Raw genomic sequence first — 24873 nt, forward strand, 5'->3', positions numbered from 1 at the left:
TTTTGGGACAATGATGTATGTATTTAAGGTGGACAGGTCGAGAATTGGTCTCCAACTTTTTTCCTTTCTTGGAACAAGGAATAGTCTGGAGTAGAACCCCTTTCCTTGCTCTGCTGTTGGCACTTTTTCCACAGCTCTCATGTTTGCTAACTCCATTATCTGTTGTAGAGCCTCTGTTTTTTGATTTGGAGGTAGATTTGGCATTCCTCTTTTGACTGGTAAAGTGTGGAAGTGGAACGGTAACCTTGATCTATGGTTTGTAAAATCCACTTGTCCTTTGTTATGTGGTGCCAGTTTTTTGAAAATAAGGTTAGCTTTCCGCCTAGAGGAGCTGCTATTTGTTCCCTGGTAGGCGGATTTAGGATTAAGTCACTGTGGCTGTGTTGATGTAGTGGCAGAGGTTGAGTCTGTGCCTCTGTTGTTACCTTGCCACTGTCGTCCTCTGTAGGTACTTCCTCTGGATTGGTTTCTGCCTCTGGACCGTCTATTCCTGCCCCTTTGGGGTCTTGGGGAGTCAGGAAAGGACCAATTTTTTGCAGGCCAGTTCCTGCTGAACCTTGGGGTTGAACCTGCAGGAAATCTTTAACTGTTTGGACTGATTTTGCCTTTTCTTCCATTTTCTTCATAACCTGCTGGGCAGGTGTACCAAACAAACTTGTCTTATCCATAGGAGCATCTAGCAACTTAGATTTAACATGATCCGGTAGAGCTTGCTCCTTTAGCCATGCATGCCTTCTAATTACTGTGCCAGTCATGGCTGATCTAAATGAAGCCTCCAGTGCATCATAGCCACATTTTAAAGAATGGTTACTAACCTGCTGTATGTTATTTACCATTTCTAATACATATTTCTTATCAAGAGATTCATCAGTGGTTAGCTTTTTAGTTAACTGATCAAGCATAAACTCTTGGTATTGTATCATGTGAAACTGACAATTTAAAGCTCTAGCTGAGAGAGTGGCTGAAGTGTAAACCTTTTACCCCATCTGTCTAATGACCTTGCTTCCCTTTCAGAAGGAATAGGGTTTTTAGCTATGGTCGCGGCTACTGCCTTGGGACCCTGGGATATAGTTTGGGGTCTGCAAGAGGGGCCTTGTAAAGGTGGTGATGAGTATCTGGCACCCTGTAAAATCTGTCTGGTTTGGCAGGGGCTGGGGTAAAGAATCTGGAGCGGAGCAGACATCATTGAAAGCATCATCCACCACAGAGAGAACAGGAGGTATAGCTAAGGGCCTGTGCTGTGGAAGGTGCAAAAAGGTCCTAAGTCTTTTCTGGAGTCTGAAAAATCCTGTTGCTGCCATTGGAACTGTTCTCGCATGGCATGCAAGGTTTCCCCAAAGGAGAATTCTTCTGGTGGGGAAGCAGCTGGAATGGATTCTTCAGCATCAGAAACTTCAAAATTGGAGAAAGGAGCCTCTGGCTGGTCAGTTATGTCTGATTCATCAGCAGAATCATCAGAGGACACTGGCTCAGGGGGCTCTGCCCTAGGTCTCTTCTCTGGGGGCTGAGAGGCCCTGTCTGGGTGAGATTGAGATCCTCTAATTAATGAAATTAAATCTTCTGCCAAAGTAAGCATTTGAGAACTAGAAGAGGGCCTGGTTGAGGGGGTTTAACAGGCACTGCTTTAGTAGTCTTGGCTGCTTTAGCCCTGGCGAAGGCCTTAATGGACATGGCTGCTGGAGGCCTAGCAGCACCACGTGCTGGGGTAGAGACATCCAAGGGAATGGTGTCTGATAAGTCAGTGGTAAGCACCGTAGTGGGTAAATTTTCTGAGGCCGATTCAAGAGTGGTAGCAGGGGCCTCAGCTGTAGAAATAGATTCAGCTGTATTTTGATCAGTTTTCTCGGTTTCGGCCGAAACAGAGACACTAGCGGTTTGCTTAACCATGGTTTCGCGAAACCGCGGACCGCGGTGTCGGTCTTTTCTTTGCGTTTTTAGCAGAATGAAGTCGGAGGATCCGGCGGCATAATGTACGCAAAATCAGAACCGAAAAACTGTTCTGCGAACTCCGAGCGACGCCTAAGCGTTCCTCGGTTGAAAGAAGCACAGGCCGAACAGGCTGCTACGTCGTGGGCTGGGCCTAAACAAGGCAGGCAGTAAGAGTGGAAATCTTTATGAGGTATTTGTTTCCCACAGGTTAAACAATTATTAACTTTTTCTGACATCGGCTGAGGCAAGAAAGAGTCCCCAACGGGGTACTTAGCTTTAGAAGTCTTCGAAGTAGTATTCGGTAGAAGTAATCTCTGGATCCGACCGACCGGCACTTGCGAACAGCTTCTGCTTCGGGCGCCACGCGGCAAGAAAGACTCAGTTGTTATGACTGCAGATGCATCCATGAAGGACATCTGCCTTGTACACAGACACCCCTCTCCTCCTACCACCAAACACTAATACATGCGAGAGATGCAGTTATACAGCCAAACTGGAGGCTAAGCTCTCTCAACCCAAGACTGGATCAGGCAGTCAAGAGGAGAAGGGAAATACTTGCATCACACCAGCAATCTCACATAGACCCATTAAACCAGCACCGGCAAGAAACACACATTAATACACGAAAACATACTCGGAGGCTCTAAACAAAAATCTGCAAAAGCAACAGAGACTTTCAAAGCAGACATCCAAGCAACTTCAACCCCCCAACACGAACCATGAAACACATACTTGACAAATCCAGTGTGCCACGCATTCACAGCCCTTAAGGCAAAATAACATACCCAACACACTACTAATAGGTGACTCTATAGTCAGGCACACTGATGTCCCACTCACTAGGCTGAACAAGGAGAAGGTTACTGTTAGCTGCCTGTCAGGTGCCAGGATCTGCCACATAATACAAGCACTCAGGTCACTCCACAAGTACAAATACAACTCTTTCATTGTCCATGTTGGTGTGAATGACCTGAGCTGTACCTCCCTGGACTACATGAAAAGACACATGGAAGAGCTCTCTGATCACATAGTCCAGGCTGGTATGACCCTGACAATGAGTAGCATCCAGACCTCACCAAGAATGATGCCACAGTATAAAGAAAAAAATATCAATTTCAACAATTGGCTAAGTTTCTGGTGTCATTCAAAGGGGATCCAGTGTCTGTCCACCTGGAATGACATGGTCGACAAGCCATGCTGCTTCGCTAGAGACGCCTTGCACCTGTCACCCTTTGGCTTTCAAATACTGGCCAAGGCTCTTGCCACCCCCCCCATAGTGCCTTTTTTAGGCAAGGCTCAAATGACAAACCCACCACCGTAAGTAACACAAGTAACAAAAAACTGAGGTAAGAACTGAGGTAATGCTACTCAATGCCAGAAGTCTAAACCTGAAAATGCACTCACTCGAGGCACTCCTCAGTATGGAAAAAAAATCGATCTATGTGCAGTAACAGAAACCTGGTTTAAGGCTCCAGAGTGCACCCCAGCACTACCAGGCTACAACTCATACTATACATTTCGGCCACAGAACCTGGACCAAAATACAAAAGGCAGAAGCGTATCCATATTCATCAAGGATACCCACACCTCCAGGTTAGTGGCACAGCACGATGCTTCAGAGATCCACATGCAACTAACAATGGGCAAAACTGCAATTCAAACTGTAGCTTGGTACAGATCACCCACCATGTCCCAGGACCCCCATTCCGCATTTTCTGGAAACACTGGGAAACATAAAGGTCTTACCAAACACCCTAATATTGGGTAATTTCAATTACCCAAACATTAACTGGGAGAACTACTCAAGTACTAACTCCCTTGCCCAACATTTCCTAGAATTTATAAACTCAAACACCCTGGATCAACTGGTCAACACTCCCACCAGAGGTGACAACATATTGGACCTGGTCATCACCAACATGGTCGACCGGTATTCCACAGTGGAGATCAACCCCTCGCTGGTTAGATCTGACCATAAACAAATCACTCTAGATATCCACATTACGCCCCCACCCCTGGTCAAGGAAACCACCATGAAAAACTTTTCAAAAGCAAACTTCACGTTACTCAAGACCGAGGTGGAAAGTTTCAAAGCCCCCATGCTAAAGGACAATGTTGTCCAAGCTGCAAAATCCTTTACTAATGCATTCTACGGGCACCTACAAGAATACATGGATTGTGCTATCCCAAGCAAAACCAGGACTCACTCCTCCAAGAAAAGGAAACCAGTCTGGTGGACCCCTGCCATAAACAAGCTTTACAATAGAAGGAGGAAACTAGTACAGAAAAGAATAAAATCCCAAGAAGGGAAGACATCCCTGATAAGTATCAGCAAGAAACTACGATCCCTCAAAAAATCATCCAAGGCTAGCTTCGAAAGAAAAATTGCCAAGGACTCCAAAGATAACCACAAGGGATTCTTTAGCTATGTTACAAATCTAAGTGGCAATGCTCAGATCTACTCGGAGTTAGTGCAGAATGGCACAAAATACACTGAATCAACTGATATCGCCAACATCCTGGCAGGATGTTCAGTGCAAACTTCACCCCCCCCTCTCACCCCCAAAAGGGCCCATAACCATACCAGAAGAATGTAGAGCCCCTGAAATCACAGACACTCAGGTTAAAACAGCCCTCTCCAAAGCCAAAAACACAGCATCAATAGGACCAGATGGTGTCCCAGGCTGCATCCTATACGAGCTCAAAGACGAACTAACCCCTCACCTAAACACACTGTTCAAACTCACCCTCTCCAAAGGCTACGTACCCATAGACTGGCGCACAGCAATGGTTATTCTGTTCCACAAAGGTGGAGCCACAACAGACCCCAGGAACTATTGCCCTATAAACCTGACTAGCTTGGTCTGTAAGGCTATGGAGAGCATCATCATGGAACTCATAAACAGAGACATTGGGAACCTCCAAACACTGGACCCTACCCAGTTCGGCTTTGTTAAGGGCAGATCATGCCTCCTAAACCTGGTGGACTTCTTTGAGACAGTTACCAAGGCTATAGACGAGGGAAAGGTGGTGCACACAGCCTACCTAGACCTCACAAAGGCCTTCGACACCATTCCCCATTCTGGTATTATAAACAAGCTCACCAGCCTGAACATAAACCTCTACGTCACAAGATGGGTTGCCAACTGGCACATGGACAGAACCCACATGGTGAGAGTTGCGGGAGCTAGGTCCGACTCTAAACTGGTTAGAAGTGGCATTCCCCAGGGCTCAGTCCTAGGACCCTTCCTGTTCAGCATATACTTCTCAGAGGTACAGGCAAGCACAGGAGGACTATGGCTGACCAAGTTTGCAGACGACTGCAAACTAGGGCCTATAACTGACTCTCCAGCTAACACAGACATACTCCAAAAGGGTCTCAATGAGACGGATACCTGGTGTCAAAATCATGGCCTCAAACTAAATGCCAAAAAGTGCATAGTCATCCCGTCTGGAAAAAAAGTACCCACAAACTACCACATAGGTGGTAGTCCCCTAAATATGGAAGACGTAAAAAGGGATCTGGGGACCCAAGTAGATAGTAATCTCTCCTTTGATAATCACATTGCCAAAGTGGTTAGAAAATCCTTCTGTGTGGCCCACCTAATCACAAAAGGGTTCGCATCCAGATCAAAAAAGAGGTCATTGTTCCCCTCTACTCATCAGACCCATCATACAGTACAACGCCCCATTTGGGATGTACCTTACAGGACATCTATGTCGGCTGGAAGGACCATGGAGGTACCTCAACAAGAGGATCACTGGCCTCAAACAGATGCCCTATGCAGCTTGACTGAAGAAACTCCAGCTGTACTCAGTTGCATACCGCCTACTCAGAGGTGATCCTCTGCCTGACATACAAGGCCATGTCCAACCCAGAATTGATGGATATGCTCCACCTAAAGAAAACCATATCCCCTTGAGCCACACGCTCTAGGGATCTAAACCTCACCACAACACTAAATAGGACGTGCTGGAGTGATAGATTCCAGTCCCAGAGACTTCCCATGCTTTGGAACAAGATTCCAATCTAAATTAGGCAGAGCTCCTCGCTAACACTCTTCAAGAGAAACCTTGACGAGTGGAAGGGAAACAGAAAGTTTACCCCAGGGATCACTTTAGTGGCTCTGTTGGACAGATGCACAGGTAACTAATCTAAGGGCGCGGTGAAAGCCAACACATTCTGGCTAGGCTTATAAATGCCTTCGGGCAGATAGCCTAGTACCTACCTATGAACCTAATATTGTATAGCTAAGCAGGGTTTACGGTCTTCAAGTTTCTTTTCAACACAACATAAATTATGTTCTCCATGAAACCGTTCTAACAGATTTCGCCAGAAATCAGATTACATCTCACATACTGTACTTCTTTGTAAATAAAGACCTAACCATAGAATAAGGCCTAGCAAGGGTTTTCCAGGGTGGTCATGATATAAACCCTACCCCAAAAATAAGCCCCAGTTAAGCTTGTCAACAACACATGATGGACGTGTTGAATTATAAAATAATATTATTGACACCCATTGACTGAGGTTATCGTACTCTGCTCACCATTTTCGGACCATTCGGACACCCAACGTCTTCTCTTTGTAGAAAGTCATAAGATTCTTTGCCTAGGAGTCCTCCACAATTCTTACTGTAACCCTAACCATCACTCACACTTGATGTTCGAGATCCTTGGTCCATAAACACTGGCAGGCGTATTTTGATCGATCAACGTACAGAAGTGCGTAAAGCACGCAGACATGATAGTGCATGGTTGTGGGTGTGCCTTCTATTTGTAAACAGCGTCATATTGTGTTGCCACTCCGGTCTCATAAGTGTTCAAATTAACCCCCACCCAGACAAGATGAGTGCAAAAAGAAAGAGCTATTCAGTCGCGTACAAGAAAGGAATCGTGGCGGACTCCCGGGGAAAGACTCTGACGACTTTCTGCAAAGGGAGGAAGTTAGATCTCCGAATGGTCCGAAAATGGCGTGCAGCGTACGATAACCTCAGTCAACAGGCCGACGAGGAAATGCTAAGAAGTGCAAGCGTGGATCAGGTCGGCAACCATTATTTCCTGAGCTGGAAGACATCTGTGAGTGGATTGCTAACAGGACAGCAAAGGCTTTGGTTGTGCACAGGGCTAATATCCAAGCTTTTGCCCTTGCAATGGCACCACAGTTAGAAATATCCCCAGAAGAATTCAAAGCATCACAACATTGGCTGGATGGCTTCCCTTCGCTGATATGAACTGTCTCTAAGAAGATCAACAACACTGTTCAAGCTGGAAGATACTGAAGTTATTAAACGTGCACTTGCGTTCAAGTCCTTTGTTGATGGCATTGACTTTTCTAAATACCAACTCTCAAACATGATTGCTATGGATGAAACTGCAGTGTTTATGGGTCAAGGATCTCAAACAACAATTGATCAGAGGGGTGCCTCATCAATCTACATTCCCTCCACTGGTTACAAGAGTGCACATGTTACCTGTATTTTGGCAATTCGTCTAGATGGAAAGAAAATCCCACCTCTAATCATTAGTAAGGGCAAGAAAAATAAGACTGAACGTGTTTCAGACATTTACATTCTTGAAACCGAAAAATGACAGATTGGGGCCAATGGTTTTACAGGAAATGGAGTCACAAGAAATTCAGGTCAAAATTCAGGGGTTGGACACTTATGACAATGTTCCAGAAGAAGATGACAAGACTGTATTTGAATAACTGTGAAAGCCAAGGTGCAAATATTCTGAAGTTGGAATGTCTGGTGCACTGTTTATGTAGAATTCTCAAACAACTGTTTTAACGCATTAGAACTGTGGTTCAATAACAGAAAAGTACGAAATAAATGTCAATTTGTGTACATGAATAAATGTTGATTTTTGTACATGAACAAATGAATAAAGGTAGATTGTTGGACGGTGTGGGTAAATAAGGCATCCCCTGATAAGCCCTAATGCGTATTTTGGTGGGGGAAAGAGTACAAGACCCAGTCTTATTTTCGGGGAAATACGGTATATACTTTCTTATGAAGGCAGTCTTTTGGGAAATCTCAAAGTCATTACTTTGGTACTTAGGGAATCTTTTCTGTTGTGTGTGAAAACGGTCTTTCAATGATGTCATGCAGTCCGTTAATAAGCTCCTTTGTGTTCTTGTTTCAAGGTGAATTACGTGACAGTTCAGTTTGCCTCCAACTCGGTTCCTTTTTTGCACCTACGTCTCAGGAATTCCTTATCAGTATTTTTCTCAAGCTCTATTAGACCTTGAAAATTCATGTCACATGAATGCTATTTATTTAATTTTTTTCCTTGCTTCTCAGCTAAGAACAATGTAACCCTTTTTTTAGTAAAATAGAAAGTACGCATCTAACTGATTACATTACAATTACATATATTAAAGCAACAGAAGTGTATATGCATCTACCCAACAACAGCACTACATGTATTTATACACTCCTAAATATATCTAACACCAATAACAGTGGACTAGCAGAATATCATCAATGTTTAAAATTTGTGTTTAATTTATGTCCTGTTAGGAAGAGGGGTATCTTTTAAATGTCAGTGGTATTACTGTGTTTGAGATGTACTGGAAACTTATCCCAAGTGAGTAACTGAGGAACAGCTTGTTTTTCTGAAACATATAAAATTAAGGAAGGGAGGTTTGTCCATGACATGAAAGGCCAAATAGAAGTCCACAAGCAGGTGCCTGCAATACACTACAGGGAGAAGGCTGCCTTTAATGCCAGGACGACAATGAGTCTTAAGAAAGGCTGCCAGTGACATTTTTTGTTAGAAATCTCTGAGGTCTGTCTAGATGAGAGATACTTTTAGACAAGTAGATGTCAAAGATGGCACTACACTCAATAAAACATCTGATGAAAGAAGAGTACATGGGAAGTAGGATTCATCTGGGTTTTAAGGAAATTCCCCTGGAAAACAGGTGGGCCAGACAAAAAAAAAAACATAGCAACTGTTAAGGCATGATGGTTTAAAGATACAGCAGTTATCTATAAAAGTGCCAAGATCGCCAATGATGGTGTTTACTTAGAGGGGGTATACGCCAGCTTTGCGGTAGAATCTGGAACCATTTTGTTTGACCAGATTTAACTATACTATATTTTTACATTTAATCTGAGACCATTTTAATCAGTTCCTGAGCAGCCTGCCTGCACAGCAAATACTCCAAAATGGGCATATAAAATGGTCCAGTGATGCTCCTGCTTAAAGCAACAAGCTCTCAACAAACAAAGGCATCTATGCAAGCATGCACCAAATGCTGCTACCCTCACGACAGCACTGGATCAATCGATATTACAACTTACTAATCAGTGCTGAAACATTTGAATGGCTCTTTTGGAAGCCTTGTTTTCTGCCTAAAGTCTGAGTAGCACTTAAACACCTTGAACTAATGGAATTTATATTGATTCTGGTGATCTGCTGAGTTCTAGAGGTTAAAGTACAGTCTTCAGGACAGCTCTAGGAAACTGTCTACTACACCAAGTACAGTGTTTTAGTGTATAGAATAGTGCTCACTGCTCAAAGAAACCAGTTAAGACTCTGACGCAGCTCTAATACATGCAAATCAACAATAAAACACTACCCAACACATTATGACAACCACTGCTAATATCACTTCTATTAGAAACCAGCACAATATAATACAAGTCAGCTTTGTGGCAAAATGCTCTCGTATTAACAGGATAGAATTTCTGTTCTAGAGTTGCAGGTTAAGTACTAGAAAAACATTTGGTATGCTGAAGTATTTTAAGAAGCCAGCAATGAGTGAAATGACAAAGCATTAAACATAGATCTGGTAAAGGTCCATTACTATTTTCTAATCAAGCAAAAAATTAGCATTAGACATTATGCACGATTATTCAGTTCCGTACCAGCAAGAGGCCTAAAAGTACAATGTACAACAGATGGAGGAAAGAGAGTAAGGAGAAGGAAAGGAGATATACAGGACTGAGTTAGGAGACAGGGGTAGCAATATATTCTTAGGCTCTTGGAAGGTTAAATGGCATCATACCTGGCCTTTAAGATGTAAGATAAAAAACAATGGGGATATATAGGTCAAGAAGGGTGTGTCTTCTGAGAGTCAACACAGGAGGCTCAATGGCCACAAAGACATGACCTGAAGATATAAAACACTGCTACTGCCTTCTCCATGACTGAAATGGAATAACAGCTTTCAAGAAAAATGCTTGGAAAAAAGCCACAGCATTGAGAGTATATTCTACTGCCGAAGGCCTCTTGCTGTCAACTGTAAAGGTTATGCCCCCTCTTGTGCCAACTATAAATAATCTGCTGAACATTGTTCCTACACAGCACTGTCCAAATGAGGAGTATATGAAAATACCTCAGACAGAGTCTGAAAATTATGAAAGGCATAGATGGGCATGGCATCAAATACACACAAGTTCTGCTTTGTGCTTAAAGCATCATGGGTACTGTAGGAGGACAGATCACACAGTAAGCATAGAACTTGAAAACTGTGTGTAGAGGTTGGTCCACATTAGACATATCCTGAGGGATGAACAGCCCTTGAAATCTTCCCAGTGTTTGCTGAAGCAGCATCCTTTGGAGGTGGGGGTGACTATGACATGATTAATGAAGTTAAAAACTCTGGTATTACATGAACTGCAAAAACTTCTTGCACAGAGAACATACATTCTATAAAGCCGTGTAAAGTGAAGATTTAATAAAGTACAGTTTTGTACCTACCATAAATGTAGATGTCCGAACTGGATAGCATCTGCAGTCATAACAAGTGGGTTGTCCTGTCGTCAGGCAGCCCTGCAGTCGGCCGGATTCCAAAGTCCGGGTCCGGCTTCGGCTGATGTCGCACTCCACCCGACGTCATCTCTGTTGGTCTTCGGGTATAAAAGCATCAGCCGACGCCATTTTCCTCAGTGTTTCTTGCCCCAGATGCCAGTAGCCCTCTTGCAGGCTAAAATTTGGATAGATGCCAATGTTTCCAAATAGATAGAGGTAAACACAACAATAAGCATATATGTACATATATACAAACAAATACACCATAAAAGACTCCCCCCCCCCCAACAGCTAGCTATTAGGAGGGTAAACACCCTAGGAGTACCACAGAGGGGAAGGAGGAGGGTAATCCTGACTGCAGATGCTATCCAGTTCGGACATCTACATTTATGGTAGGTACAAAACTGTACTATGTCCTTCATGGATGCATCTGCAGTCATAACAAGTGGGTAGAATACCATAGCCAACAAGGGGAGGAGGATAAAAGTAGATTATGGTGTGTTTAGGATCCCTTGCAGTACAGCAGTGGCAAACCCTGCTCGGGATCTGGAATATAGAGGCAAACTATAATGCTTGGCAAATGTATGCACGGAGGTCCAAGTAGCCGCCTCAATAATGTCTTTGGTTGCCACTCCTCGTAAGAAGGCTGTGGTAGTGGCTGTTGCCCTTGTAGAATGAGGTCTTATGTTCTGTGGAATTGGTTTTCCATGGAAGGAGTAACAGTATCGTATGCAGTTTCCTATCCATTTGGAGATTGTCTGTTTGGAAATAGCTTTTCCTTCCCTTCCTGTTGCATAGGCTACAAAAAGTTGGTCAGTCTTTCTGCTGTTTTTTGTTCTGTCCAAGTAGTAGCGTAGCTGTCTATGTACATCCAAGGTATGCAGTATTCTTTCCCTCTGTTTTGTGGGTTGGGAAAGAAGGTAGGTAGGTGGATTGCCTGGTTCAAAGACACTCTGGATACCACCTTGGGCATAAATGTAGGATTAGTCCTCATGGACACTCTATCTTGGTGGAAGATTAGGAAGGGTTGCACTGCCATTAAGGCCTGTAGTTCTGAAACCCTCCTTGCTGAAGTTATTGCCAGTAGGAAAGCAGTTTTCCATGACAGGTGTTGTAGGTCTGCTGTTGCTGCTGGTTCAAAGGGTGATAGTGTCAACTTTTCTAGCACAAAGTTTAAATCCCAAGCTGGTAATGGTGGTTTCCTTGGAGGTTTTACATTCTTGATTCCTCTGAGGAACTGCCTGAGCAAAGGGTGAAAAACAGGTGGATCAAAGCTGTATTCTGCTGAAATAGCTGATGCATGTATCTTGATGGAGGAGTAGGACAGGCCTGAATGAAGAAGTTCGCCAGATACTCCAGAATGTTAGGCATATCTATGTTTGACACATCTTTCCCCTTTCCGTACTCCAAATGACAAACCTTTTCCATTTTCCAGCATAGTTCCTTCTTGTTGAAGGTCTGCGTGCTTCAAGAATAATGTCTTTAACTCTTTGGGAAAGTTCTGGATTAGCTGCTGTTATGTGATGTTCCATGCAGTCAGTTGCAGCGTTTTTAGGTTTGGATGTATGATGCTGTAGTTGTTCTGAGTTAACATCAAAGGCATCAGAGGTATTGGCCACATTTTGTTCGAGACATGCTCTTCAGTAGTGGGTACCAGTGCTGTCTTGGCCAGTTTGGAGCTATCAGGATTATCCTTGGACGTTCTTCCTTGATTTTTAGTAGTACCTTGTGTATCAAAGGAAGAGGTGGGAATGCATATGCTGTTAGGCCTTTCCAGTTGAAGGAGAGTGAGTCCACTTTCCATGCTAGTGGGTGGAATGTCCTTGTGCAGAATTTTTGAGCTGGTGATTGAGAGGTGATGCGAATAGGTCTATCTGTGGCATTCCCCATTTCTTTGAGATGGTCTTGAAGATGTCCGGTGCAGTTTCCATTCGTGGGCATCCGAAGTGGTTCTGCTTAATATGTCTGCTAGAGTATTGTCTTTCCCCGGTACAAATATTGCCTGTAACTGAATGTTGTAGCTGAGTGCCAGGGTCCACAGCTCCAAGGTCATTCTGCATAGGGGGTATGAATGAGTGCCTCCCTGTTTGTTGATGTACCACATGACTGTGGTGTTGTCTGTCCTTATCATCAACTGGCCCTCTTTGAGAAATGGTTTGAACTTTTGGATTGCCAGTTTTACTGCCAGCATTTCTTTTAGATTGATGTGCAGGCGAAGTTGATCCTGTGTCCACAATCCTTGCACGCATTTGTCCAGCATGTGGGCCCCCCATCCTAGGTCTGAAGCGTCTGTTGTGATGGTCTGGCTTGGTTGACATCTGCGAAAGGGTAGGCCTGGGTTTGACTGGCATGCCTGAGCCCACCATAGGAACTCCTGTTTTAAGCATGGAATTAGTGGGATTTCTGTTTCTAGACTGTGTCTGTGTTGGGACCATAAATTCTTTAGGTACCACTGTAGTTTCCTCATATGTAGTCTGGCAAATGGGACCAAGATTATGCATGATGCCATGAAGCCCAAGGCCTGCAGAACTTTTCTTGCTGTTAACTTGTTCAGTTTTGTTAGTGCCAAGAAGTAAAGAGGAAGTTCTTTTGTTTTTCTGTAGTCAGGAATGCCATTTGTTGTACTGTGTCCAATTCAGCCCAAGAACGTCCTTGTTTGGGATGGTATCAGCCTTGACTTTTGTAAATTGACTGTGTATCCCAGTCCTTGTAGCAAGTAAATGACCCTTTGTAAATCTGTTGTCAGCTTGCTTTTGTTGTCCCCTTGTAGCAGGCAGTCGTCCAGGTATGGGTAAATTTGAATTCCCTGTAGTCTGCAATGGCGTTACTGATGCCAGGCATTTTGTGAATACTCTGGGCAGTAGATAAGCCAAAGGGCAATGCTGAGAATTGATAGTGCTCTGATCCTGCAAGAAATCTGAGGTATCTTCTGCAGATTGGTCGAATGGGGACGTGCAGGTATGCCTCCTTGAGATCTAGAGTTACCAGCCAAGACTCCTTGCCCAGCATGGGAAGAAGTTGCTGTAGGGTCAGCATTTTGAATTTTGGGACAATGATGTATGTATTTAAGGTGGACAGGTCGAGAATTGGTCTCCAACTTTTTCCTTTCTTGGAACTAGGAATAGTCTGGAGTAGAACCCCTTTCCTTGTTCTGCTGTTGGCACTCTTTCCACAGCTCTCATGTTTGCTAACTCCATTATCTGGCGTAGAGCCTCTGTTTTTGATTTGGAGGTAGGTTTGGCATTCCTCTTTTGACTGGTAAAGTGTGGAAGTGAAACCGTAACCTTGATCTATGGTTTGTAAAATCCACTTGTCTTTTGTTATGTAGTGCCAGTTCTTTGAAAATAAGGTTAACTTTCTGCCTAGAGGAGCTGCTATTTGTTCCCTGGTAGGCGGATTTAGGATTAAGTCACTGTGGTTGTGCTGATGTAGTGGCAGTGGCTGTGTCTGTGCCTCTGTTGTTACCTTGCCACTGTCGTCCTCTGTAGGCACCTCCTCTGGATTGGTTTCTGCCTCTGGAGCGTCTATTCCTGCCCCTTTGAAATTTTGTGGAGTCAGGAAAGGACCAATTTTTGGCAGGCCAGTTCCTGCTAAACCTTGGGGTTGAACCTGCAAGAAATCTTTAACAGTTTGAACAGATTTTGCCTTTTCTTCCATTTTCTTCATAACCTGCTGGGCAGGTGTACCAAACAAACTTGTCTTGTCCATAGGAGCATCTAGCAACTTAGCTTTAACATGATCCGGTAAAGCTTGTTCTTTAGCCATGCATGCCTTCTTATCACTGTGCCTGTCATGGCTGATCTAAATTAAGCCTCCAGTGCATCATAGCCACATTTTAAGGAATGGTTGCTAACCTGTTGTATGTTATTTACCATCTCTAATACATATTTCTTATCAAGAGATTCATCAGTGGTTAGTTTTTTAGTTAACTGATCAAGCATAAACTCTTGGGATTGTATCATGTGAAACTGACAGTTTAAAGCTCTAGCTGAGAGAGTAGCTGAAGTGTAGACCTTTTTACCCCATCTGTCTAATGACCTTGCTTCCCTTTCAGAAGGAATAGGGTTTTTAGCTGTGGTCGCGGCTACTGCCTTGGGACCCTGGGATATAGTTTCTGGGTCTGCAAGTGGGGCCTTGTAAAGGTGGTGATGAGTCTCTGGCACCCTGTAAAATCTGTCTGGTTTGGCAGGGGCTGGGGGTAAAGAATCTGGAGCGGAGCAAACATCATTGAAAGCATCATCCACCACAGAGAGAACAGGAGGTATAGCTAAGGGCCTGTGCTGTGGGAGGTGTAGAAAGGTCCTAAGTCTTTTTCTGGAGTCTGAAAAATCCTGTTGCTGCCATTGGAACTGTTCTCGCATGGCATGCAAGGTTTCCCCAAAGGAGAATTCTTCTGGTGGGGAAGCAGCTGGAATGGATTCTTCAGCATCAGAATCTTCAAAATTGGAGAAGGGAGCCTCAGGCTGGTCAGTTATGTCTGATTCATCAGCAGAATCATCAGAAGACACTGGCTCAGGGGGCTCTGCCCTAGGTCTCTTCTCTGGGGCTGAGAGGCCCTGTCTGGGTGAGATTGAGATCCTCTAATTAAAGAAATTAAATCTTCTGCCAAAGAAAGCATTTGAGAACTAGAAGAGGGCCTGGATGTGGGGGTTTAACAGGCACTGTTTTAGAAGTCTTGGCTGCTTTAGCCCTGGCGAAGGCCTTAATGGACATGGCAGCAGGAGGCCTAGCAGCACCACGTGCTGGGGTAGAGACATCCAAGGGAATGGTGTCTGATAAGTCAACCACCGTAGTGGGTAAAATTTCTGAGGTCGATTCAAGAGTTGTAGCAGGGGCCTCAGTTGTAAGAATAGGTTCAGCTGTACTTTGATCAGTTTTCTCGGTTTCAGCGAAACCGAGACACTCGCTGTTTGCTTTACCGTGGTTTCGGCGAAACCGCGGACCGCGAGTGTCGGTCTTTATCTTTGCGTTTTTGGGGTAGTCGGAGGATCCAACGGCATAATGTACGCAAAATCAGAACCGAAAAACTGTTCTGCAAACTCCGACCGATGTCTAAGCGTTCGTCGGTTGAAAGAGGCACAGGCCGAACAGGCTGCTACGTCGTGGGCTGGGCCTAAACAAGGCAGACAGTAAGAGTGGAAATCTTTATGAGGTATTTGTTTCCCACAGGTTAAACAATTGTTAACTTTTTCTGACATCGGCTGAGGCAAGAAAGAGTCCCCAACGGGTACTTAGCTTTAGAAGTCTTGAAGTAGTATTCGGTAGAAGTAATCTCTGGATCCGACCGACCGGCACTTGCGAACAGCTTCTGCTTGGGCCACGCGCAAGAAAGACTGAGGAAAATGGCGTCGGCTGATGCTTTTATACCCGAAGACCAACAGAGATGACGTCGGGTGGAGTGCGACATCAGCCGAAGCCGGACCCGGACTTTGGAATCCGGCCGACTGCAGGGCTGCCTGACGACAGGACAACCCACTTGTTATGACTGCAGATGCATCCATGAAGGACATCATCTCTGAATAAATCCAACACTGGTACAATCTGGAAAGCTTACTTTGGAGCCTCTACTAGTTTCCAGAGTCTTGTGATCTGTAGGTCAAGTCTTCTCAAAGGAACGCCTATTAAATTATCTGACAAATCGGGTAAAGGTAAGGGAAACAACTAATTCATTAATAAATGTCAGGAGTAGAAATTAAATGTCCCCTATGAGTGCAGAACAATATTACTTAAAAATACTAATCTAAATACAAGTGAGGAATAAAAACTGAGTAGATCAGGTTGCCAAGAGTACTACACAACACTATTATGCCAGAAACTGCAACTTGAGTAAATAAACCTACAGAATTTAACAGAGTAAGTGCAACTGAGTGTAAAGTAATACGGCAAGCAAGTATCAAAATGACATATATAAAAAAATGTAACAGGAGAAAAAATAAGTGTGGTTTAAATACCTCAGTATAGTGAAAGAAGTATTGTAATATCATTACTTACCATCCTTCAAGCCATCCCAAGACTTCAAAAAACTCATTTGGATTAGCATATAGAAGCCAATCCTGTAATAAACATAAGGAAAATACAAAGCATTACTTTCTGGAAGCAGAATCACCAACATCTGCAATTAAAGCTTACCAATAGTTAACATGAACTGCTCAACATTTTTAATTGGACTGGAAGTAGTCAGGACATAGTATATGTGCAGGTACCCAGTTATTGGAATAACACAAGACCTATGGATGGCATTTTCAGACAACATTGGTGGAATTTTGATGTAGCAGCATATCTCTTAGCCACTAACCCAACCCCTCAACCAATGGAGGTGAAGTTTTGTCCAACACAGTCCCTTATAACTGCAAAGTACAGCTGTGTCAGTAAACTTACCATAAGAGGAGATGTTCAAATAATCACTACTGCAGTAGCCTTAGCTATATGGGTTATATCCCACATAGGATATAACACCAGATCAGCTTCCAAAGCTTGAGGCCCCATGTGCCCAAAACAGTCATCTCAAGCTGAGATAACTAAAAGGTAAGTTTGAGCACCAAGCCCTTCATAGCTTTCATGCCAAAAGACAGAGGGAGGCTGAGCCCTAAAAGGACAATGCTAAGAACAACAAAAAATAAATGCCCATATCCTGGTATAACCAATGCACCAGAAAGCAAGGGGGATGGATGGAGACACTACTGCAACAGTGATCATTTAAACATGTACTGTTACCATAAGTTTACTTACATGACTGTACTATGTTCATCATATTGATCACTGCCTCAATAGCCTTAAAGTTTATGGGTAGATTACCTTAGCTTAGTACATTTGGGAAGTAGAAGGTTCCAGAAGCCCCTAGAGAATTTACCTAGCAAAGCCTGATACAGACCTAGAGAAGGAATCAAGCAAGTAATGCTTTGCAAAAGTATGCAGAGAGGACCAAGTTGCTGATTCTAGAATGCTTCTACCATCCGACTCTTCCCAACATGCAACAGATGAAGCCAAGGTCCTGACTAAGTGGGCCTTGGCTATGCCTGGAATAGTTTTGTTGTGGTGAGTATGACAAAAGGTAATACCTCGAGACAACCACTTGGAAATACCCTACTTTGACACAGGTTGACCCTTCCTATTACCTGCACAAAAATGAACAAATGAGCCCAAAACCTGAAAGATTTAGTTCAGTCAAGATAGTACTATTGTGCTGTCTGTGGACATCCAAGGTATGGACTATTCTTCCTCCCTCATTTTTAGGCTCAGGAAAGAAAACAGGTAAATGGGCAATTTGACTTAATGTAAACCTGAATACCACTTTAGGCATAAAAGATTAGTTCTCAAAAACAAAAAAAAAAAAAAAAAAAACATGCCTCTGTGGAAAATGAGACCGGGTTGACTCATCATAGGAGCTTGCAACTCAGACACCCTTCTTGCAGATGTCATAGGAATCAATAAAACTGTTTTCCATGTTAACCTCAAATCAGGCAGGTTTAGCTGGTTCAAATGAAGCAAGTGTTAGCTTCTCCTACACAAAGTTCAGATCACAGGAAGAGGCCACAGGTTTTCTTGGTGGCCTCTTACCAAAAAACCCTTTCAAAAACATTTTAACATGAGAATGCAATGAAAGAGGAGGATCTATGGACAGACATGCTGAAATGGACAATAAATGAACCTTGAGAGAGGAGCAAAAAAGGCCTTAGGACAGTAACTCACACAAATAATGTAAAACCAGAGGACAGTTAGTCTTGAATATGTACTGATTATGCTGCTGGCACCGGTTAGAAAACCTTTTCCATTTGCTAATACATGACTTTCAAGTAGCAGGCTTTTTTTTCTTCCACAAGTAATTGCTGCATGTCCACAGTAAACAGGTGTCTAAAGGGAATTAAGACCCCAGCATCCAGGAAATCAACTGAAGTCGATTGTGGCTGGGGTGTATCCATGGCCGGCCTTAGGCATAGGCCAACTAGGCGGCCGCCTAGGGCGCCGCTGTAGCAGGAGCACTTTTCCAGTATTTATTTGGTGTAGTTAGACCAGGTTGGGGGCACCTGGGTGGTGAGGGGGGGGGGGGCGCTGTGGAGCCCTTTTGCCTAGGGCACCAGATGACCTAAGGCCGCTGCTGGGTGTATCACAGTTAATCTTGAGTGAGTAAAATCCACTCTATGAGGAAGACTGTGATAAATGTCCCCTGCCATTTCCAAAAGAAAGGAGAAAATGCAGTTGTGTAAAATCTTACCATAACAGCAGATGTCCTTCTCTTTACAGCTGCAGTATTCTTCACTAAAGGGATTTCCTGCCATTGGCAGCCAGACATACGGCCAGTATACCAAAGCCTTAGGTTGTTATATGGATGTCATATGTCAAACATATGCTCCCCGCTCACTGTGTAGGGCATAAAGGTGGCATACGGACATCCAATCCTCAGAACTGAAGAGCCCCAAGAGGAACAACACTCCAAGGAAAAAAAGAAATGTGCATCCAGAAAGGAAAAAAGAGAAAGGAAAAGGGGGAGTAGGGAGAGAGTTAATACTGCAACAGGAAAGAGAAAGACATCTACTGTTATAGTAAGATTTTACACAAGTGTACTATGTCCTTCCATATCACTGTTGCAGTATTCTTCACTGAAGGGAAGAGTACCAAATCTCAAGAAGAAAGTTGGGAGGTGGAAGTCCCAGAAGAACCCTCCAGAAAACCATGCAGGATAGCTCTGGCAAAGCCAGCCCTCACCCTAGAAATTAACAATCCAATTTGTAATGCTTAGTGAAAGTATGGGCAGAGGAACAAGTAGTAGCCTCAAAGATGGAATTGGTATCCAATCCTTTGAAAAAAGCGCCAGAAGAAGCCACAGCCTTAGTAGAATGAGCCTTACAATAAAGGAGACTTTCCCCATTAAAATAGTAATAAAGCTAAATGGCCTTAGAGATCCAGGATGAAATGGTCTGCTTAGAAACAGCCAAACCAAAAGACATAGGATGAAAAGAAAAAAAAGAGTTATGTACTTACCATAACTTGGAATCTGGGCTATCCAGTGTCATTACTCATTATGGATGGGTGTAGGATCTGATCTCGGATCCAAGCCGGCACTAAAAGACAGGTCCTGAACTCAAGCTCCTCTTCCCAAGATCCCTTGCTACCCACAACCCTCAGATCGAGTTTGCTGGATAGAAAAAGTGGGCAGTGAAGACTGCCTACAAAATGAAAAGGGATACCATGGAAACATTCCTCCATAACTCCCCAGACACAGGAAGGAGAGTGGGAACGTGATGAATAAAGACACTGAATAGCCCAGATTCCAAGTTATAGTAAGTACATAACTCTTCATCTGGTGCTATCCATGTCATTATTGATCATGGATGGGTCAGAGACCCCAGCTACCAACAACCCTGGGAGGCCTCAAGGAAGGACATGTCAGTGCACAGAAGAGTCAAAGGAAGCCCTTGCTCCTAGACACCAAGTCCAACTTATGTGTCACAATGGTAAGGGGATTAGACCAAGTGGCAGCAGCACATATATCATCTAAAGAAAGCCTTGCCAAGAATGCAGAAGATGTGGCCACCAACCTAGTGGAGTGAGCTTTAACTGGCCTAGATAGCACCATGTGATTACTCTCATAAATATAAGCAATACAGCTAATGATCCAACAAGAAATAGAAACCTTGGAAATTGCCTGTTCTTTCTTAGCCTGAGAAAAGGCCACAAAAAGCTAATAAGATTTTCAAAGATTTTCTGTTCTCTTCAAGTAAAATGTAATTGCCTATGTACATCCAGACAATGCAGCTTATATTCCCCTTTATTTGAAAAGTTGGGAAAAAGGACAGAAAGTTAAATCGACTGGTTAAGATTAGCTTCTGAGGCTACCTTAGGAATGAAGGAAAGATTGGTCCTGAGAGACACCCTTTCTTTATGAAAAATCACGAAGGGGGGCCTAATGCAAACAGCCTGCAATTCAGAGACCCTCTTGGCCAAGCTAATGGCCACCAAAAAGGCCATCTTCCAAGACAGAAACTTGAGATTGCAGGTAGCTGCAGGCTCAAAAGGCTGTTGTGTTAAGGAATGCAGCACCAGAGTGAGGTCTCGAGGAGGGGAAGGATCTTTGATAGGAGGTCTGAGCAAAAGGACCCCTTTGAAGAAGGCCTTGCACAGCCTAGAAGAGAAAGTGGGACTTTCGTTTAAATGGAAGTTGGATATAGCAGCCAAGTGAAGTTTGGTTGTAGAAAATCTAGCCCCTTGTTGGAAAAGAGAGGGCAGGAACAACAAAATGGATCTAAGTTACTCTGTTGAGTTCAAATAGTACACCTCTTCCATTTACTGGAATACACCTTCTTAGTAAAAGGCTTTTGAGAAGCCAAAACAATGTCCTTAACTGGGGAAGGAAGCCTGGACTGGGCTATAATCATTGGAATTGGAGGTACCAAGCAGTCAGCCGAAGAGACTGGAGGTTGGGAAAAGGAAGCCCCCACAGATGGGAAATGACATCTGGGTCTGGATCTAATTTTCAAGGCAGATATTTTAGATGAGACCAAAGAAGGGAAAACCACGCTTGACAAGGCCAGAAGAGGGCAATGAGGATGAGATGAGTCTTCAGACGATGAGCTTTCTGTAAGACACTGGAAATGAGGGGACTTGGGTGGTAGGTATACAGAAGACCCAATAACCAATCGTAAACCACAGTGTCCCTGGGTGACTTCCCCATTGGGGGGGGGGGTGTCAGGGCAAAGTATTTGCTGCATTTGTGACTGATCAGAGAGGCAGACAGATCACAACAAGGGAGACCTCAATGGTCGAATATCTGATATGCCACTGACAGATTCAGTGGCAACTCGTGAGGAGTCAGGATAGATATGCTGAGTTTGTCGGCTAACACACCGGGAATATGCGTTGCAAGAAGAAAGCATCTAGAAGACATCGCCCATTCCCATACTCTCATGGCCTCTCTGCACAGGGCATAAGAATGTATTCCCCCTGCTTGTTGATGTACCAGACCACCGTCATGTTGTCTGTCTGAATTGCAATGGTCCCAAGAGGGAGACAGTCTTGAAAGGCTTACAACATTAGATGGACTGCTCATCTCCAGGACGTTGACATGCAATTTGGTCTCTAAAAGGGACCATGGCTTGGGCAGTCCTTCCCTGATAACACCCCCCACCCCAACAGGGAGGCGTCCGTGGTCTGAGTGGCTTGGGGAAGACAAAAGGGTTTGCCTAGAAAAAGTCTTGGGCTTGGAGCCACCAAGCAAGGTGATTTCTGCAGACTTGAGAAATCCTGATGGTCATGGACGTGGGATGAAGGTGGGCATTTGGGCAGATTGACTGTGATGCCTAGGTCCCGAAAGAGACTGAGTGTATAATCCATGGCCAGAGTGAGTTGCTGCCTTGTAGGTGTTGTGAGAAGCCAATCATCCAGGCACGAAAAGACCTGGAAACCTTGCAGCCAGAAATGGGCTGCTACCACTGCCATACATATGGTAAACACCCGGGAGGGGGTGCTGAGGAGAGTCCTAAGGGCAGGACTCTGAACTAGTAGTGATTGGCCCCCAGTCAGAAGTGCAGGTATCTCCTGGAGCGACTGTCAATTTTTATGTGATGGTACGCATCCTTGAGATCCACCGAGCATATCCATCATCCTTGCACAGAAGCATCAGAATGGACTGAAAAGTGACCATCCAGAACTTAAGACTCCCTGACAGACAAATTTAGAACACTGAGGTCCAGAATGGGGATGCAAGTCCCCAATTTTCTTGGGCTCCAAAAAGAAACGCAAGTTCTGGACCCTCATTGTCCTGATGGGACCTGCTGGATGGCTCGCATTTTGAAGGAGGTCTTGAAGCTTGAAGGAGGTCTTGAAGCTTGAAGAAGGCCAACACCGTTTGGCATGGAGGAATGTCTGGGAGAGACTTTAGAGTTGGAGGGGGCTGAAAATAGGGTATGCAGTACCCCCTGGATACGATGTTTAGCATCCACTGATCTCAGATAATAGATATTCAGGCTATTGGGTGTAGAGAGAGATGACCCTCAACTGCCTCCAGGGCAGGACAGCCAGGCAGCACTTCAGGAGCAGTGAGGGGGCTTCTCTGAGAAGGGTTCCCAGGAGCCCTGGTTCTGCGGACCTCCTCTGCCTCTGGGGTGGAATCTGCTATCGAACCCCCTTCCCCGGCTGGAAGATGATTCCTGATGAGCATCCTGGAAGGAAGACTGAGACCTGTGGAAAAGTTTCTTACCTCTCTGATTCTTGGAAAAGGATAGTACAGTTGTGTACACTTACCATAAATATAGATGTTCGAGTGTATTCACTGTTGCAGTCATTACATTTGGGTAATCCTGCTGGCAGGTTACCCTCAGTCGGCCTGAATTCCAAAGTCTTGGGTCCTGCGTCAGTTGCTGTCGCCCCTTCCCTGACATCAGGTCGTCAGGGGTATAAAAGATGCAGCCGATGCCATTTTCAACTGCCCCAGATGTCAGGTGCCCCCAAAAGGGTAGGCAAAATTTATGTATCTATGTATATATAACAAACATACATGCACCAATCTAAACTTTACCTTCATCTACAAGCAAATACACCACATAGGTTGTATAGGTCAGAGAAGTAAAGATAAGTTCCAGCAGAAATAAGGGGGATGGTGGGTAGGTAACCTGGACTGCAACAGTGAATACACTCGAACATCTACATTTATGGTAAGTGTACACAACTGTATTATGTTCTTCGTGTTTCACTGTTGCAATCATTACATTTGGGTAGAGTCCCAAAGCTATGGTTGGGAGGCTGGAGCTAAACAGCATTAGGAGCGGCTATGAGGCCCTGAAGAACTGCAGTGGCAAAGCCTGCCCTGGACTTAGAGTAAAGTGGCAGACTGTAATGCTTTGTAAAGGTGTGCACTGAACTCCAAGTAGCAGCCTCTAAAATGTCTTTAGTTGGTACTCCCCTGAGAAAGGCTGCTGAAGTGGCTGCAGCTCTGGTTGAATGTGGCCTAATGCCCTTAGGCACTGGTTTGCCATGTTGTGAGTAGCAGAAACGAATGCAGTGGCCTATCCACTTTGAAATAGTCTGCTTGGAGATGGCCTTTTCTTGTGATCCTGCAGCAAATGCCACTAGTAATTGTTCAGTATTTCTGAAGACTTTAGTTTTGTCCAAATAAAATCTAAGTTGTCTGTGTACGTCAAAAGAATGCAGCATTTTCTCCCCTTTGTTAGGTGGATTTGGATAAAAGGTTGGCAAATGAATAGTTTGGTTAAGGGCTACACTGGACACCACCTTAGGCATAAATGTTGGGTTTGCCCTCAGAGAGACCCTGTCTGGGTAAAAAATTATAAAAGGTTCCACAGCCATGAGAGCCTGTAGCTCTGACACTCATATCTTGCAGAAGTTATTGCTAGGAGCAGAGCTGTTTTTCAAGATAAAAACTTTATATCAGCAGTAGCCGTTGGCTCAAAAGGAGGTAAGGTGAGTTTTTCCAAGACATAATTGAGGTCCCATGCAGGTATTGGCGATCTTCTTGGAGGCCTTAAATTTTTGGCTTCTCTGAGGTACTGCCTTAAAAAGGATGAGAAAAGAGTGGTGGCTCTGTGTTGTAATGAGCCGAAATGGCAGAGGCATGAATTTTAATTGAGGAAAAAGATAGACCTTTGTCCAGCATCTCAGTTAAGTATTGCAAAATCTGAGGAATATTTGGTACAGGTGTATTAGTTCCCTGTGCCTGGTTCCAAGCACAAATTTTTTTCCATTTTCCAGCATAGGATTTTCTAGTACTAGGCATTCTGGCTTCCAAAATGACATCCATCACAGCTTTACTGAGAGGTGTGCTTTGTATAGCTACATTATCCGCCATGCTGCTAGGTTTAGAGTCCTGCGTTGGCTGTGCAGAATGTTTGTTTTGTTGGGACAGTAGATGAGGTATTTGAGGTAAGGTCCATGTTGGGCATTGAGACAAGTTCCTTAAGATCGGATACCAATACTGGCGGGGCCAGTCTTGGGCAATCAGAATCATTTTTGGTTTCTCCTGTCTGACCTTTAGGAGTACCTTGGGGAGGAGAGGCAGTGGAGGAAAGGCATATACTGATAGGTTTTTCCAGTTGAAAGATAAGGCGTCCACTTTCCATGCTTGTCTGTGATAAGTCCTTGTGCCGAATCTTTTTAGTTGGTAGTTGTGAGGGTAAGCAAATAGATCTATGTCCGGGTGTCCCCATTCCTTTATCATGCTGAAGACTTGTG

General features: G+C 44.1%; 1 protein-coding gene across 1 annotated transcript in view; it reads right to left on the reverse strand.

Annotated features, from left to right (window-relative positions):
• The window catches only part of CNPPD1 (cyclin Pas1/PHO80 domain containing 1), a 537141-nt gene that overhangs the window by 191373 nt on the left and 320895 nt on the right, over positions 1–24873 (reverse strand). Inside the window, exon 6 of the mRNA XM_044075228.1 lies at positions 16684–16745. Within this exon, the coding sequence (XP_043931163.1) occupies positions 16684–16745 (62 nt within the window). The remainder of the gene's footprint in view (positions 1–16683; positions 16746–24873) is intronic.

Source organism: Protopterus annectens, chromosome 6.part0 (genome assembly GCF_019279795.1).
Source record: "Protopterus annectens isolate FY-2018-M chromosome 6.part0, PAN1.0, whole genome shotgun sequence".
Lineage (NCBI taxonomy): Eukaryota > Metazoa > Chordata > Ceratodontiformes > Protopteridae > Protopterus > Protopterus annectens.